Below are 16464 nucleotides of genomic sequence, written 5' to 3' on the forward strand. Positions count from 1 at the left end.
AAAAAAATAAATACAAGTAGGGACTGCAGGGAAGCCATTGAGGGCTCCCTTGCAGTCCTATATAGCCCATAAAGGGCCTAAAAAACAAATAAAAAATACAACTCCTATAGCTCAGTGTGAAGGTCACTGGACTAATTTCCTTTTTTTTTTATTTATTTTTTTTAATAAAAAATATTTTATTCAAAATAATACATTTTTTATTTTAAAATGAACACAAATATCTCATTCTTTTAAAAGCCTTAATCCTCTGTGTCTCCCTCTCACTTTCTTTTTCTCTTTCTCTTTTTCAATCAGTTGCTTCCAATCCGACACTTACTCACCCAGTCACAGACCCACTCAGACATTCACGCACTCACTCACAGACCCACTCAGACACTCATGCACCCACTCACAGACCGACTACACAATGACACACCCTGTTAAACACTGATGTACACCAAATCGACAATCTGACAGCCACTCTCACCCCCAGATACCTCCTCTCACACCCATTTTCACACCCAGAGAAGCCGCAGCCAACCCCTGGCGTGCACGGCCAAAGCGCTGTGCACATTGTGGTTTTAGGTGGTTAGGGGGTGTTGGCTGCAGGGTCTGGCTGCAGGCCAGGTCTTGCGGACAACCTTCCCTGAGCATGGGTGAAGGCTGTGCATGGTGTAAGATTGAGTGTTTCTAGGGGGTTGGCCTCAGCCAGGCTCTGTGGCCAACCGCTGCCAGCGGTTGGATTAACGTATAGTAATTAAAATTACTTTATGTAAAAAACAAATCACAGAAATTCACTGAAAAAAACAAAGGTTATAGGGACGTTATACTTCGGAAATAGAATAAAAAAAAGACCTATAGAAATTCACTCACAAAACCAAAGGTTAGAGGGACATTATAGTTAGGCTCAGATTTTAACTGTACCAAATCATAGAAATTCACCGGTTATAGTCAGAGTTACATCAAGTAACTATTACTCATACCCTAAGGTAACTATAACTCACACCCTCGCCATGCACTGCCAATAACTCCACAAATTTTGGCAACCATGCCATCTTTCATAACACCATTGATAATATCAATTGTTATAAATGGGGTCTTTGGTTGGCTGTCAGGTTACCCGCTGTCCAAGCAAGGACCCTCACTCTACTCAGGGTAAGTCACACACAATCCAAATTATCCTGTGCCCACCCTCTGGTAGCTTGGCACTGAGCACTCAGGCTTAACTTAGAAGGCAATGTGTAAAGTATTTGTGCAATAAATCATGCAATAACACAGTCGAACACCACAAAAATACACCACACAGTGTTTAGAAAAATATATAATATTTATCTGATAAAATGCAGGTCAAAACGATTAAGATGCAATAAGTATATGTTGAGATATCACTGTAAAAATGATATAAAGTTTCTTTAGTCTCTTAAAAGCAATAAATGTCTCTTGCAAGCATAAAGTACCTGGTTTGCATTCAAAATCTCCGCAAAGAACTGCAGAGGAGGAGATGCGTGGAAAACAGGGAGGTGTGCGTTGATTTCTCAGGTCGCACACGGCAATGCGTCGTTTATGTTTCACCCAGGGAAAGCTTTGCGTCGATTTCTGGCGCTTGGTCTTGGATCCTCTTCGGGTTGCGGAGTTTTTGGACACCCCGGGACGATGCGTTGTAATCCGGCGCTGATAGGATGAAGTCACAGGGTTGATCCGGTGGGCGTTGTGTGGAAATTTTTACCGCACGGCAGGCACTGCCTCTCAGGAAGTGAGGCTGCGTCGTTCCGGCTCGGCTGTGTGTCGATCCATTGGCAGTGCGTCGAATTTCCAGTCGCTACGCTGGTGCTGCATCGATCTTCTCGTTGCGAAGTCGGGCTGCGTCATTCTGGTTTGGCGTGCAGTGAATTTTTCACCGCAATGCAGGCTGTGCATCGATTTTCAACACACAGGGAGTTCTTCTTTTAGAGATGAAGTCTTTTTAGTCCTGAAACTTCAGGAGGCAAGCTCTGTACAAGCCCTTGGAGAGCACTTCTCAGCACAGCCAGAGAGCAGAAAGGCAGCAGCACTTCACAGAAAGCAGTCAGGTGAGTCCTTTGAGTAGCCAGGCAGGACTTCTTGGCAGGTTACAGATTCTGATTTAGGTTCTCTTCTCCAGGAAGTGTCTGAGGTGGTAAGGGTGGAGGCCCTGTTTAAATACCTAAATGTGCCTTTGAAGTGGGGGAGACTTCAAAGAGTGGCTTAGAGGTGCACAAGGTCCCCTTTCAGTTCAATCCTGTCTGCCAGGGTCCCAGTAGGGGGTGTGGCAGTCCTTTGTGTGAGGGCAGGCTACTGTCCTTTGACATGTAAGTGTCAGACTCTCCACCCGCCCAGCCCAGGAAGACCCACTCAAAATGCAGATGTATGCAAGTGAGGCTGAGCATCCTGTGTTTGAGGTTTGTCTGAGTGAATGCACAAGGGAGCTGTCAACTGAACCTAGCCAGACGTGGATTGTAAGGCACAGAAGGATTTAAGTGCAGAGAAATGCTCACTTTCTAAAAGTGGCATTTCTAAAATAGTAATAATAAATCCAACTTCACCAGTCAGCAGGATTTTGTATTACTATTCTGGCCATACTAAATATGACCATCCTTCTCCTTTCAGATCAGCAGCTACCACTCAAAAGTATATGAGGGTAGCCCTAATGTTAGCCTATGAAAGGAGCAGGCCTCACAGCAGTGAAAAACTAATTTAGGAGTTTTACACTACCAGCACATATAACCTACACAGGTGCATGTCCTGCCTTTTGTCTTCACAGCACACTGCCCTATGGATTACCTAGGGCCTACCTTAGGGGTGACTTATATGTAGAAAAAGGGGAGTTTTAGGCTTGGCAAGTACTTTTAAATGCCAAGTCGAATTGGCAGTGAAACTGCACACCAAGGCCTTGCAATGGCAGGCCTGAGACATGGTAAAAGGGGTTCTTAAGTGGGTGGCACATTCGGTGCTGCAGGACCAATAGTAGCATTTAATCTACTGGTCCTGGGTGCTTTTAGTGCACTTTACTAGGGACTTATAAGTACATTAAATAATCCAGTTGGGTATGATCCAATGTCATCATGTTTAAAGGGAGAGAGCATATGCACTTTAGCACTGGTTAGCAGTGGTAAAGTGCACAGAGTACTAAAACCAGCAAAAACAGTATCCAAAAAGTGGAGGGAGGCAGGCAAAAAGTTAGGGGTGACCATCGTAATGTTGTCAGGTCTAACATCAATGTAATATTTGCAGTAAACTTTTGACGAAAAATCTGTGCATGGCGAGGGCGCGAGTTATAGTTACCTTATGGCACAAGAGCAGAGCAGAGGAGGTATGAAAGCTGCACCATCTCCTCTTTGTGATGCGCAATGAAATATATAAGTGGCATGTGACTGCAGTTACCGTAGCAAATCATTGAAATAGTTAACAGCTTCCTAGATACAGAGGCAACTGATTGGTGAAGGGGAAAGTGTCCCTATCAGGCAGCTTTCCCTTTGGGAATCCTATTGGTGACCTTGACAAACAGTAATCTTCAGGAAAGACAGAATCCTGCGGACAACCAAAACAGTTTCATTTTCCTTTCTGCTACACCATTATTCACTCTTTTGAAGTGGATTGTCCTCTGAGATAAAAGGGGGTCCTGACCGTTCCCCTTGGGTTTTGATACCTCTGGCATCTCCAAAAGTCCCATGACCTGCCACTTGCACGCTGTGACTGCACAAGGTACTCAGTTTGCACCATGCAGTTGTGGAGCTATGGGTAGTCCAAAACACTTGTCATAGGGAACCCCTGAGGAGAGAGACAGAATATTTATAAATACTTTCAGAGCAAACTTAGCCAAAAGCAAGCAAGACTTGAAACTGAAGGTGATGATCTCAGAGGGGAAATAGGAGGAAATGATGCATATCCTGCCTTCCTCTTTGTGGATTTTTCTATTGGTCTACCAAATGATTTCTCCTTTAAGGCAGGAGGTCTGTCCGTCATTGAGATATGGATAGATCGTTGTAGGAAGATCACTAATCTGATATAAAACATAAATCTTTCTGCTGGGACAATGGCTGACTGTTAGAAATGGGGTCTCTAGTTGTCCAAGTAGGGACCCTCACTCTAGTCAGGGTAAGAGAGTCACACGGCTAAGATAACACATGCTCACCTACTTAGTAGCTTGGCACGAGCAGTGAGGTGTATCTCCGAGGCAATGTGTAAAATATTTGTACACACACACACACACAGAAACACAGTGAAAACACCACAAAGGTACGCCACACCAATTTAGAAAGAAGCCAATATTTATCTGAGTAAAACAAGACCAAAACAACATAAAACCAAATTCTGCAAGCAAAGATACGAATTTGTAATGATTGAATCTCACTAAAGCACTATCAAACACAATAGCTCTAACTAGGGTTATCACGAAATCTTGATCAAGTCATTCCCAACAGTCCAACGCCGCTCGCAAGGGTGTGCAGGCCGGTCATGGCATTGTACAGACCCTAGGTGCAGTACCTTTGAAAACTATGAGGAAACAAAGACTTTCCACTGAGTCAGACAGGGGAGGCATTGTTGGAGCTGGTGCAGCGTTGGTTCCTTACTGCTACCAGGGAGGTGAGACGTTGGTTCCTTACGGTTGCAAGGGAGGTGATGCGGCGTCAGCAAAAGGCATCAGTTCCTTACTATCCGGCGGGGTCGATACACCCAGCAGGTCAAGACACGAGGCATTGACTTTGCAGGGTCGTGGTCACACCACGGGGCCACAGGTGCTGCGGCGGAGTCGGTGTCATGGGTGTCGTTGACAAGGCACTCAGGACTCACGCTGTGATTGGACCTCGGAGGCGCTGCAGCGAAGGTGGGCCTCCAGTGTTGGTCACGGTTCTTGCACTCAGCAGTTCCCACGGCTCCAGGGCAAGCAGCAGTGTGGAGTCGGACAGAGGCGCTGGTTCCAAAGTCGCTCTGGAGTTGAAGTGGTGGTTACAACTGAACTCATTCCAAAAGGCCCAGGAACTGGATTTGGCACCACTTCTTGAGTCAAGACTCTCAGCAGAGAGCCCAGGTGCTGGCAGATGAAGTCTTTGATGTCCCTGAGACTTCAAACAGGAGACAAGCTCAGTCCAAACCTTTGGATGCAGAAAGCAAAGTTCAGTCTTTTTTTACTCCCAGGACAGAAGCAGCAAGCATCAGGCCACCAGAGCAAATGAACAGGCAGAGTAGCAGTCCCTCCTATAACATCTAGCTCTTCTTCCTGGCAGAATGTCCTCATTGCAGAAGGATTCTAAATGTGGTGTCAGAGGTCCAGTACATATACCCATTTCTTTCTTTGAAATACACAAACTTCAAAGTGAAGTCTTTGTAGTGCACAAGACCCTTTCTTTCCTGCCTGGCACCATACACACTCCAGGGGTTTGGAAACCTCTTTGTGTAAGGAGAGGCACAGTCCACTTCAGGTGCAAGTGTCAGCTCCTTCCATCACTTAAGCTCAGAAAGGCCCATCAGGATATGCAGAACACACCTCGGCTCCCTTTGTGTGACTGTCTAGAGTGATTTCACAAACAGCCCAACTCTCATTTTGACCCAGTCGTGTAATTCACAGGCAGGCAGAGGCGCAGAATGGTTAAGCAAGAAAATGCCCATATATTTTAAAAGTGGCATTTTCAAACTTACAATTTAACAACCAACTTCACCAAAAAATGTATTTTTAAATTGTGAGTTCAGAGACTCCAAACTCCTCATCTATTTCTGCTTCCAATGGGAAATTACACTGAAAAGATATTTCAAGGCAATCCTCAAGTTACCCTGTGGGACATATAGGCCTTGCAATAGTGAAAACCGAATCTAGCAGTGTTTCACTATCAGAACGTGTAAAGAACACCAGTACACATGTCCTACCTTTTAAATACACTGCACTCCGCCCATCGAGCTGCCTTGGGCCTACCTTATGGGTGACTTACCGGTAATAAAAGGGAAGGTTTGGGCCTGGCAAGTGGGTGCACTTGCCAGCTCGACATGGCAGTTTAAAACTGCAAACACCGCCACTACAATGGAAGGCCTCAGACATGTTTGCAGGACTACTCACGCAGGTGGCATAATCAGTGTTGCAGGCCCACTAGTAGCATTTGATTTACAAGCCCTGGGCATACCTGATGCATTATACTATGGACTTACTGGTAAATCAGATGTACCAGACATTGTTAACCCAATCACAATACCATTTAGACAGAGAGCTCTTGTACTTTAGCACTGGTCAGCAGTGGCTAAGTGCCCAGAGTCCCAAAGCCAGCAAAAACGAAATTCAGCACAGGATCAAAAAAACAGGAGGTCATAAGCCAAACCGACATGGAAAACCCTGCAGAAAGGGCCATTTCTAACACTGCTTCCATGCAGTGTCTGCTCTCCGCAGGTACCATTCGCCAAGTATGCCCTAAACCTGAGTTTATTCTTGGATTATGGCCTACACCTGAAATCTCCCAATTTTCTCAAGATAAAAGGAGCTTTTTTTTTTAGCCCCCAAAGCTCTGGTGCACTTTCCTTCTTGGTATTATTACTACTATTATGGACATGAAGGATCACATTCAGGGATGAATTCTGACCCCTCTGCAAACGGGTGAGTACATTTGGTTTGTAGTTGTAAGTTGTGCAACAATTACTCCTGTGTTACGGTGCAAAATTTAATCTGAGAAACACATGATAAAAATTCAAAACATGCAGATTTCTGTCCAGTTATTACATGCTATGCTTCCTTCTGGGTGAGGAACTCTGAATAGATGGTAATTATCACATCTGTTAAACACCCTAACTTCAAATATCAGTATTTACTGAGATACTTCATCTGATTCCTCCCTAATCAGAATCAGACCCTCTAACTCAAAAATGGATTATACAAATGCATTGTACGCTGGCCTGCCAGGCTACCAACCAAACAGCCTTCAGGAAGTTCAGATTTCTGCTGGGGGACTAAGTGCTGCCATTAGAAAGAATGAACTTCTTTCTTCTTTATTGAGAACCCTCTACTGATTTCTGATGAAGTCACACTACCTCACCGATGCAGCTCACCTTACTATCTCAATATAAAGCACAATCCAACCAAAGTCAACTTTTGTATCACTGCATCCCGCTGTGTAGACCTGAGGGGGGGGATTACATTGATGTTTCTGCATCCATGCTTTAGGCGCAGCTTCTACTCCACCACAGAGTTCCTACCACCAGTTACCCAGGACCCTTTTATTCCTGTTCTCCAACAGGCCCGTGCTTCCATCTAAGCTACTGATCTATAGCTTGGAGAGAAGTGATATGTGATGTATGCGTTGTAGGCTACATACAGGAATAAATATAACTTTCTGGGTTTCTCATATCCCTTCCTTTATCAGTCAGCACTACCATGTACGAAGTGTAAAGCTTTTGTTGTGCCATTTGCAGTATGGAAACACAGCTGTATAGAAAAACACTTTTAGGCGTAATTGCACTTTTAGACAAAACGTTTAAGCACCAAAGATGGAAACCATTAGGACTGTATGTTGTAGAAAACCAAGCATGTGTCTTTACCTTTCTTGGAAAATGCGTGCATAAACATTGAATGTAAACATGAAAATATCTGAGAAGTGAGCCACTTGAATTAGCTGTGAGAATTAATGTGCGAGTAGATTTACACTTTGGTTATCCCCATACTCAAGTGTAATCTTTTACTGAAACATTTTCATGTTGAGACCTGATATTTACTGACTAAAAGCCGATCTGTTACTTGTTGCTAAAATTTGTATTTTCACATGTTTGCGTTATGTTGCTACCAAAGATATACTATAGATAGCCAAGTTGGATGTTTAAGTAATACTTTCTGAAAAAACATGATTGGAAGTCACCACACCAATATAAAGGAATTGTAGCTATTTTTTATGTTTCTAGCAATGATGTTTTTTTTTTTTGTACTTTTATTTTTTATAAAGATTCAGGTGCTGTTTTCACTTTTGGCAAAAGCAAGTTTGCAGAAAACATTCCGAGCAAGTTTTGGTTGAAGAATGACAAGCCTGTTCATATTGTTTGCGGCGATGAACACACAGCTGTTGTAACAGGTTAGTTCTCCAATGTCTTCGCAAGATTTTGATATTGTTGGAACATTTCTAAAAATGAAAGTACTATGTTTTTAACAATACAACATATTTCTGAGTCGTCTCTAACATCCCAGTGAATACTGGGTTTTGCAATCAGAATTAGAATATGCAAGTGTCCTGAAGACACCGCTTGAATTAAGTGTGCGGAAGGATGTACAGTGTACAAATTAATCATACTTGGCCTCCACTAAAAAAGCGTTTGACCCCTCATCCCCCTCCTGGGAACACTGTGAGTAATACCCATATAGGTAATAGTGGTTGTAAAAAGAAAAGCATGACCCATACATTAAAGTGAACAGGCAGCGCCATACCCATACTAGAACTTTCTACAAGCATCACCCTTCTCTAGTCTTCAGTATCGTAAATTTGATATCTGCGGCAACACTATAAATACATTTATTCTTTCTCAAACTACTGCCTATAAGGACTTCACCTAAATCTTATGTCCTTTCTTAGATGATTGTCTTGCTGAAGCGCAGTTTCCAGATCAGATTCTGTAGAACCTTTTGTCTAGGGTGCAAACTTAGGGTTCTCCATCAAGCAGTAGAAATCTCATGGAATTGCCTTCCAAATATTGTAGAGCTTATTCGAAGTGCTGGCCTCTTTTTTTTCACTCTTCCAATGAGTATTATGACATTTTAATCAAGTGACTTAAGAGTTTTGCATATGTCCAGTAACATCAATATGGTGGTCTCAAAGCCCGTTTGTTCTCATGGCCTGTGTGTTCATGGTGGCCATCCGGCAGAAGTGCAAAGGAGGGTTGTTCAGTCTGACCTGACACTAAGAATATGGAACTTTTCAGTTGTTTGTTGGAGAGTTCCCAGTGGGGGACATAGAAGGCAAATCTTCATCTTATTGACTCTTCGTTCAAGACTAGGGTGATGATATTGACTACAAATGTATCCATGTTCAGCTGGAAAGCACATTGCCTAAGCCATCAGACTCCTGGTATCTAGACTGTTCAAGGCTGTGCTCTTCATGTCTATCACCAAGGGATCAAAGATGCTTTCTCAGGCCTTCAGTTCATTGTTCCACTGCTGTGCATAAATGTAATTTAACCTCAATAGTGCAGGTGTCGGCCACACACTACCTCCCTGGTGCGGATCACGACCAGTGGGCGACATCAGGAAGGGGGTTAAAAAATCCTCCAATGTGTTGCATCAAAGGATTTTTTTTTTATAAAAAAAAAAAACCCTGTGAGACACGTAAGATCTTCTGTGTTGTCCCCCCCCTCTCCCACCCGCCCCTTTGTGACGTCAGTGCGCTGCGAGGCACGCTGACGTCACTATCTGTTTTCCTGATCAGAGCTTCCTGCTCCGGTGGGGAAAACAGGCCCAAACGGGCCTCCCTGACATTCAGGAAGGCCTCCTTTGAAAGGGGAGATACTCCCCTTTCAAAGGAGGCCTTCCTGAACAGGTTCGCACCGCTGTGATCGAGGACCAGGAAACCCCACTAGACACCAGGGATTTAGCTTGGGGGGGTCGGCCCCCTCGGCAGACGGGCCGGACCCAACCCCGGGGCATTTTCATTTTAAAAGTAGCACAGATGGTTTATATGCCTACTGCAAAGTTCAAATCTGTATTTTATGTAAATAGCAGAGTAGATTAGTAAAGTCAGCCATTACCTGCACTATAATACTATGTATGTGCGGAGGGGCTATGGAGAGATGAAGGGCACTTTTGCTTGGTGGTAGTGAGGGACTCCGAGGAGGAGGTCATGGGAGTGGAAGCACTAATAATGATTGTTGGGCTGGGTGCTAGAGGCGCTAAAGACTGTGACGATTGGTATGTGACAAGGTGAAGTAATAGTGTGTCTTTTTTTGAGTGTCTTGAAAGAATGTGCTGATTGAGGGAAGAAGCACACACACACACACCAACAGTTTTGTGACTGTCTACGTAGGCTAGCGTATTAGAGAGACAGTTTAGCCAGTAACATAGATGGTATCTCATTGGCTGACTGCTGCTCAAGCCCTCACTCGGGTTATAGAGGACAGCTCTGACATAGGATTAGAGACTGAGACAGCGGATACTGAGACACCATCTGTGAGACAGGACAATGCTGCAGACTCTGGAAGTGATTTTTCAGTCGGAGGACTCCCATTCAATAACTCCTCTTCCATTGATTATGAGGGAGGTGATGAGGACAGTCCTGCTGTCCCTTCGTAAGCACAGTCAGTGCAGCGGGACAATAGTGGGTTAGCCTAGCCCAGAGAACAGGTATATGCGGCGGCAAGCACAGAGAGCGTGCTCTCTTGGGAGCTCCCCAATTTAGTTCAGCCCCAGATTCCACCACCCAAATTGTATTATGGAGGCATCAGAATTATCTATCACATAACAACCTGGTTTTGTAAGGCAGGCACCTGCGTCTTTGGTCCTGGGCTCGGCGGCCATATAGGGAAACCTACCAGACTCAGACATTTCTGGAAACTAGATATCCAAGGAAGTCCACAGAGGTGTGACTTGTGTGTATTCCCCAAAGTTTTCTTACCCAGAATACCCTGCAAAAGTGAAATGTTGAATACAAACTAAAAAATTTTCTTGCATTTCTGTCACACAGACTACAGGAGTATGCTGAGATCCACAAAATTCCTACCACCCATGTTTCCCCACCAGTCCTGATAAAAACGCTACCCCACTTGAGAGCCTGTACCTAGTGCCTGCATCAGAAATGGATCGCCCCAGGGTGAACAGTTGCCCTCATGTAAGGACCAACATTGACCGTTCTGTGATCTATTCCTGACGCGGGCACTAGGTCTATCCACACAAGTAAGGTACCATTTTTATCGGGAGACTTGGAGGAAGGCTGGGCGGAAGGAAGTTTGCAGCTCCTCTCAGATTCCAGATCTTCGCAGCACCGAAACCTGAGGGAAAAGTGTTTTTTTGTGCCAAATTTTGAGGTTTGCAAAGGATTCTGGGTAACAGACCCTGGTGAGAGCTCCACAAGTCTCCCCATCCTGGGTTCCCCTATGTGTCTAGTTTTCAAACATGCACAGGTTTGGTAGGTTTCCCTAGGTGCCGGCTGAGCTAGAGGCCAAAATCCACAGCTAGGCACTTTCCAAAAAACACGTCAGATTTCAATGTACAAATGTGATGTGTCCATGTTGTGTTTCCTGTCGCAGGCATTAGGCCAACTCACGCAAGTGGGGCACCATTTTTATCGGGAGGTTTAGGGGAACACAGAATAGCAGAACAGGAGTTATTGCCCCTTGTCTATCTCTACATTTTTTCCTTCCAAATGTAAGACAGTGTTTACAAAAAGACGTCTATTTAAGAATTGCCCTGTAATTCACATGCTAGTATGGGCACCCCAGAATTCAGAGATGTGCAAATAACCACTGCTTCTCAACACCTTATCTTATGCCCATTTTGGAAATACAAAGGTTTTCTTGATACCGATGTTTCACTCTTTATATTTTACCATATGAATTGTTGTACACCCGGTTTACAATGAAAACCCATTGCAAGATGCAGCTCCATAATTGGCTTTGGGTACCTAAGGTGCTTGATGAACCGACAAGCCCTATATATCGCCGCAACCAGACGAGGCCAGCTGACGTAACGGTATATTACTTTTGAAAATATGACATTGCAGGAAAAAGTTACAGAGTAAAACGTGGAGAAAAATGGCTGTTTTTTTTCACCTCAATTTCAATATTTATTTTTATTTCAGCTGTTCTTTTCTTTAGAAAAACCTTGTAGGATCTACACAAATGGCCCCTTGTTAAATTCAGAATTTTGTCTACTTTTTAGAAATGTTTAGCTGTCCGGGATCCAGCATTGGTTTCACACCCTTTTCTGTCACTAACAGGAAGGAGGCTAAAAGCACAAAAAATAGTTAAAAATGGGGTATGTCCCAGTAAAATGCCAAAATTGTGTTCAAAAATTTGATTTTCTGATCCAAGTGTGCCTGTTCCTGAAAGCTGGGAAGATGGTGATTTTAGCACTGCAAACCCTTTGTTGATGCCATTTACAGGGGGAAAAAACACATGCTTTCTTCTGCAGCCCTTTTTCCAATTTTTCTGAAAACAAAACTAAATTTTAGCTGTATTTTGGATAATTTCTTGGTCTCCTCCAGGGGATCCCATAAACTCTGGGTACCTTTAGAATTCCTAGGATGTTGGAAAAAAAGGACACAAATTTGTCATGGATAGTTTCTGTGGACAAATATTTATGAAGGCCTAAGCCTGAACTCCCCCAAATAGCCAAAAAAGGGCTCAGCACTGTGTGTGTGATTGGGCGGGAGGGGATGGGGGGTGTTTACAAAACAAAATGTGTCCCCATGGCAACTTAGGGAGCAAGGGTTTGGGGTCCACGCAGAAAGTGGTATTCTTCAAATAGTGGAAAACTATGTCCTAAAGAGGCTTTTGGAAGTTCCAATAAGTTGCTCCAACCTGATAAGCCATTTAGAATTGTGTGTAAAATACTATCAGGGTCTTATTATCTTATATAATGCTGTGGCACGCTTTGTAGATTAAGACTGACATCACGTCCAACTATTTGGCCCTACATGATTGCCTTTCCTTAGATTATTCATGTTGCTTTCCCTATTTAGCTAATCTGGAAAATATATGCATTGAAGCGAGGTAAGCCTGAGTTTATAGTGACACTGAATCTTTGAGTCATTTCTCTAAAAAGGAAATTAAGATTATTTTTTTTGTGGATATGTGCTGTGAGTGGCAGTTACAGGCTTTCAAACCCAATAATGTTGCACGCTTGTTAATCATAACGACAGAAGGCACTTTTTCAACCTTGTACAATCCATTTTACGGTAGCCTTTCAAAGTATGAATGGTCACATGATTTCCCCCTTGCTCATTTGATGGAACTTCCATGCAAACTACCTTGCACTATTTATTTTTGTGTAAATTTTATAAAGAGGGACGAGATCGGTATATACTTACACTATTGCTCAATTTTGGCCTCAGACAATGTATATCTGTCTCCATGATAACTCAGTTGAGTATCTACTAATATTTTTTTAATCACTAACATTCGTCTTCCAAACGTAGTGACCCAACATATTATTAAGTGTATAACCATGCAATAAAGTTAATTTTACATATCTTTGTCTGTAATTGTTATTTTTGTAGACCTCTCCCCCAATGTGGGGCTTAAGAATATTATTGCTACTTCAATAGCAAGTTCTGGGGTACTTTTCTCAAGACTGGCCAAGTTCATTGATGAATTATGTAAGATTTACATTGTCAACTTTTTTGACAAGTAATAAGGTGTCTGAAAGAAACCTCACTGATAACGTGGTCAGTCTGTATAAGCTCAAAAAAAGGAACATGTACATATAAAATACGGTCCTGCTCTTCATCTACAACTAATTTGCTAAATGGTTTCATGATGTCTTTTGTAGGCAACGGAAAACTCTACATGTTTGGCAGCAACAACTGGGGCCAATTGGGATTAAAATCCGGGAATACGATAACAAAACCAACCTGTGTAAAAGGTATGTACTTTGTTCTGATTTTTATTTCTCGTCAGCATCTATGACTTCTGTGATTTTTTGTTGTTGTGCATAAACTTATGTTTTAAATTGTGTTGATTGATACAATGCACGTATATTGTACGTCAGTAATATTTTGTGAAGAAAACGTGCAGGTTTGCATGAACAAGATTTATGGCACCACCTAAAGAAACTAAACCTAACTAGTAAAGTAATAGCAAAGTTGCAAACACTTCAGTCAGTACTTATGTGATCCCTGGACTAAGTATGGGAGGTTCCTAGTAAAATATCTAGTAATGGACGTATTCAAACTCTAATGGAACTCAAGTCTATAGTGCATCGGATAGATTTGATTCTTGTAAGCAAGTATGTGTCTGTTATTTGAATTTTATGAGCTAGAGCACATAATATTTTCACAAATTGGCACCCTTAAATCCAGCAATTTGCCTGAAGCACCAAACTTTATTCTGCAACTAAGCATCCTTGGGAACAAAACATATTTTCAGAATTGTTTGTGAACTACACAGCAAAAGTAGGAAATTCTGGCACTGTGATATTTACCATATTCACAGGTTTAGCATTTGCTGTTGCCTTTGGAGAGCTCCTTGTTGACAACACAAAATGAAATGATGGATGAAGTTTTGAAGCTTTCCAAACGCTCACCGCAGGCACAGATCTAAGTTTAATCCATTGTTATTTTGCTCCACATCTCCCCAGTTTGGACCCAGCCCTATGCAAATCAGTCTTGACCCTGCTGCTTGTCCCTCACCTGTCATAGTTGTTTGAAATGAATTGAGTCGTGTTTTTTCATTTATCGGTTATCAGCGTCATCGAAGGAGCCTCCCTACATAATTGGTAATGACAATGTTACTTCAGAGCTGTAACATAATTGATACATTACCTGTAAATTTAAAGGCGGGGGGATGAAAGAAAAGCAAAGCAAAAACGCTGTATATGTGTCTGTGTTCTATGTAGCTGAAAAAGCAATACAATTGTTTTAAAAAGGTAATGTTACTACTTGGGCGGTATGTTTAAGCCAATTTTCACCCCCACATATTGTTATAATAATAATGACATGCTAAACAGATGACAGTGCTCCGGGAAGTCATATTGTAAGGACATTTATGCTATGACATCTTGCCCATCTAAATACAGTAAGTAAGTCACTTATCAGAATGCTTTGCCAGAATAATTGGCGCCCTTTGGATTATTTACAGAGGAACACAACCATCATTCCACAGTTTTAAGTCATGCAGTGTTAAAAAAGAGGAATGCTCTCTTTGAGATTTTTTTGTGTCTTTGGACGTGAACATCTAAATGCAGTGCAAAGAGCATTTGATTCCCCTAGTGTGCCAGCATATTATTGCGCTCTGGGGAATATTGACATAATGTAGTGTGCAAAGAACACTCCTTGGGTGAATAAAAAAAGTCTTGTTGTTCCTGTGTGCTTATTTAAGGCAGATTGAGCCATGTTTGAGGAAGTAACTCACTCTTGTTCACCACCCACGTTGTGTTTTTTTTTTTATATGAAACCATATGGTGACATGCTTTCATGCACTGAATGTATAGTTCCAGATTAACCAGAACTCAGTTAAACACATCCGAAAGAGTATACTTTAGGTCTCATTTTCTAGGTAACGTAACTTAGGCGTTTTTAGAGCTGCAAGGAGAAGTATTAAACATAATCGGCAGTGGCAGTAGCTCATAGGTACTTGACAGGTGTGTCAATTGCATCTGAGAAGCCTTTTTCAGTTTTATATTTTCATTGGGCTGTTAGGTCTACTGTTGATACTTTGTGAAACTAAGTAGAGTAGACCTCAGGATGCATACTCCTACCGTAGAAGCAGCTGTTTTAGGCAGCATTCTCATTTTTTTATTTCTTACTGCTTATATACTTTTTGTGGGATGCACACATTGGAATCTACAAGGTAATCACAACCATTCTGGGACCCTGGGAAAATACAATCCAATACAAAGGTCTGACGTTGCAATCAGTGAGTGAAACAGAAAGTTTTTGACTGCTAAAGAACTTTAAGGCAACTTGAAAAGTATTTATCTAGCACTTCAAACAATAATAAAGTGAAAACACAACATAAGAAAAATCCCACACAAAATTAGAAAAATAGTGTACATTTTAATAAATGAAACAAGTCCAAAGCAACAAAAATCCAATCAGTAGAACCTGTGATATGCAGTTTTAAGGATTTCAGTGAAAATAGCATCAAAAAGCACAAAGCAACAACTGAGGTTATCTGGTTGCGCCAGACTGGGACAAGGTGACAAGTTCAGGCTGACTGCAGTAAGTTGTAGGCCTGCCACAGGGACCCATTTAGGCCAGTTGAACATGAGTCCCTTAAATCCTGGTTGTGGAGTGTTGTGAGGTTTTGCGTCGAGGATGCATTGCACAGTCTAGGCTATGTGAGATTTTGTCAGAGATGCATCATGCAGCGGAGCGGAGAGAACTGCGAGGCTGCGATGTGAGGTCCTGTGTCGACGAGGCTATTGAGGGGGCTTTTAATGTGAAGTCCTGCGTCAAGGATGTGATGGGCACTGCCTGTGTCCGTAGAGGTTGTGGGGCTTGCGATGCAGAGTCCTGCATAGTCATCGATGCTGCTGTCTGTGAGGGGCCTGCATCGAGGATGTGTCACACAGCCGTGGTTACAATTAGGCTTCAGGTTGTAAGGACGATGTGAAGTCCTGCCACCGGGAAAGGCAAAGTAGAGGAGATGCGACAGTTCTGGTGGCAGTTCTGGTGGCCAATATCCAAAGGTCCAGGACTAGGGTGGCACCACTTGACAGGGTAGGACTCACAGTTGCAGAATCCAGGCGCTGGTTACAAGAGCCTAGCAATTGGAGTCACTGTGGTAAATCCTAGTACATGTTGCAAATCCAGCCTTTCTCACGGATGTAAGGGGTAACCATGACAGGAGTCTTTATGG

At 42.7% G+C, this 16464-nt stretch overlaps 1 protein-coding gene across 4 annotated transcripts in view; it reads left to right on the top strand.

The window, feature by feature from the left end:
• The window catches only part of RPGR (retinitis pigmentosa GTPase regulator), a 427988-nt gene that overhangs the window by 27562 nt on the left and 383962 nt on the right, over positions 1–16464 (top strand). For all 4 annotated transcript variants that reach the window (XM_069204238.1, XM_069204236.1, XM_069204234.1 and 1 more), the window contains exons 2-3: positions 7911–8036; positions 13436–13528. In XM_069204238.1, coding sequence (XP_069060339.1) covers positions 7911–8036; positions 13436–13528 — 219 coding nt within the window. The remainder of the gene's footprint in view (positions 1–7910; positions 8037–13435; positions 13529–16464) is intronic.

The sequence above is a fragment of the Pleurodeles waltl genome, chromosome 8, assembly GCF_031143425.1.
Source record: "Pleurodeles waltl isolate 20211129_DDA chromosome 8, aPleWal1.hap1.20221129, whole genome shotgun sequence".
NCBI lineage: Eukaryota > Metazoa > Chordata > Amphibia > Caudata > Salamandridae > Pleurodeles > Pleurodeles waltl.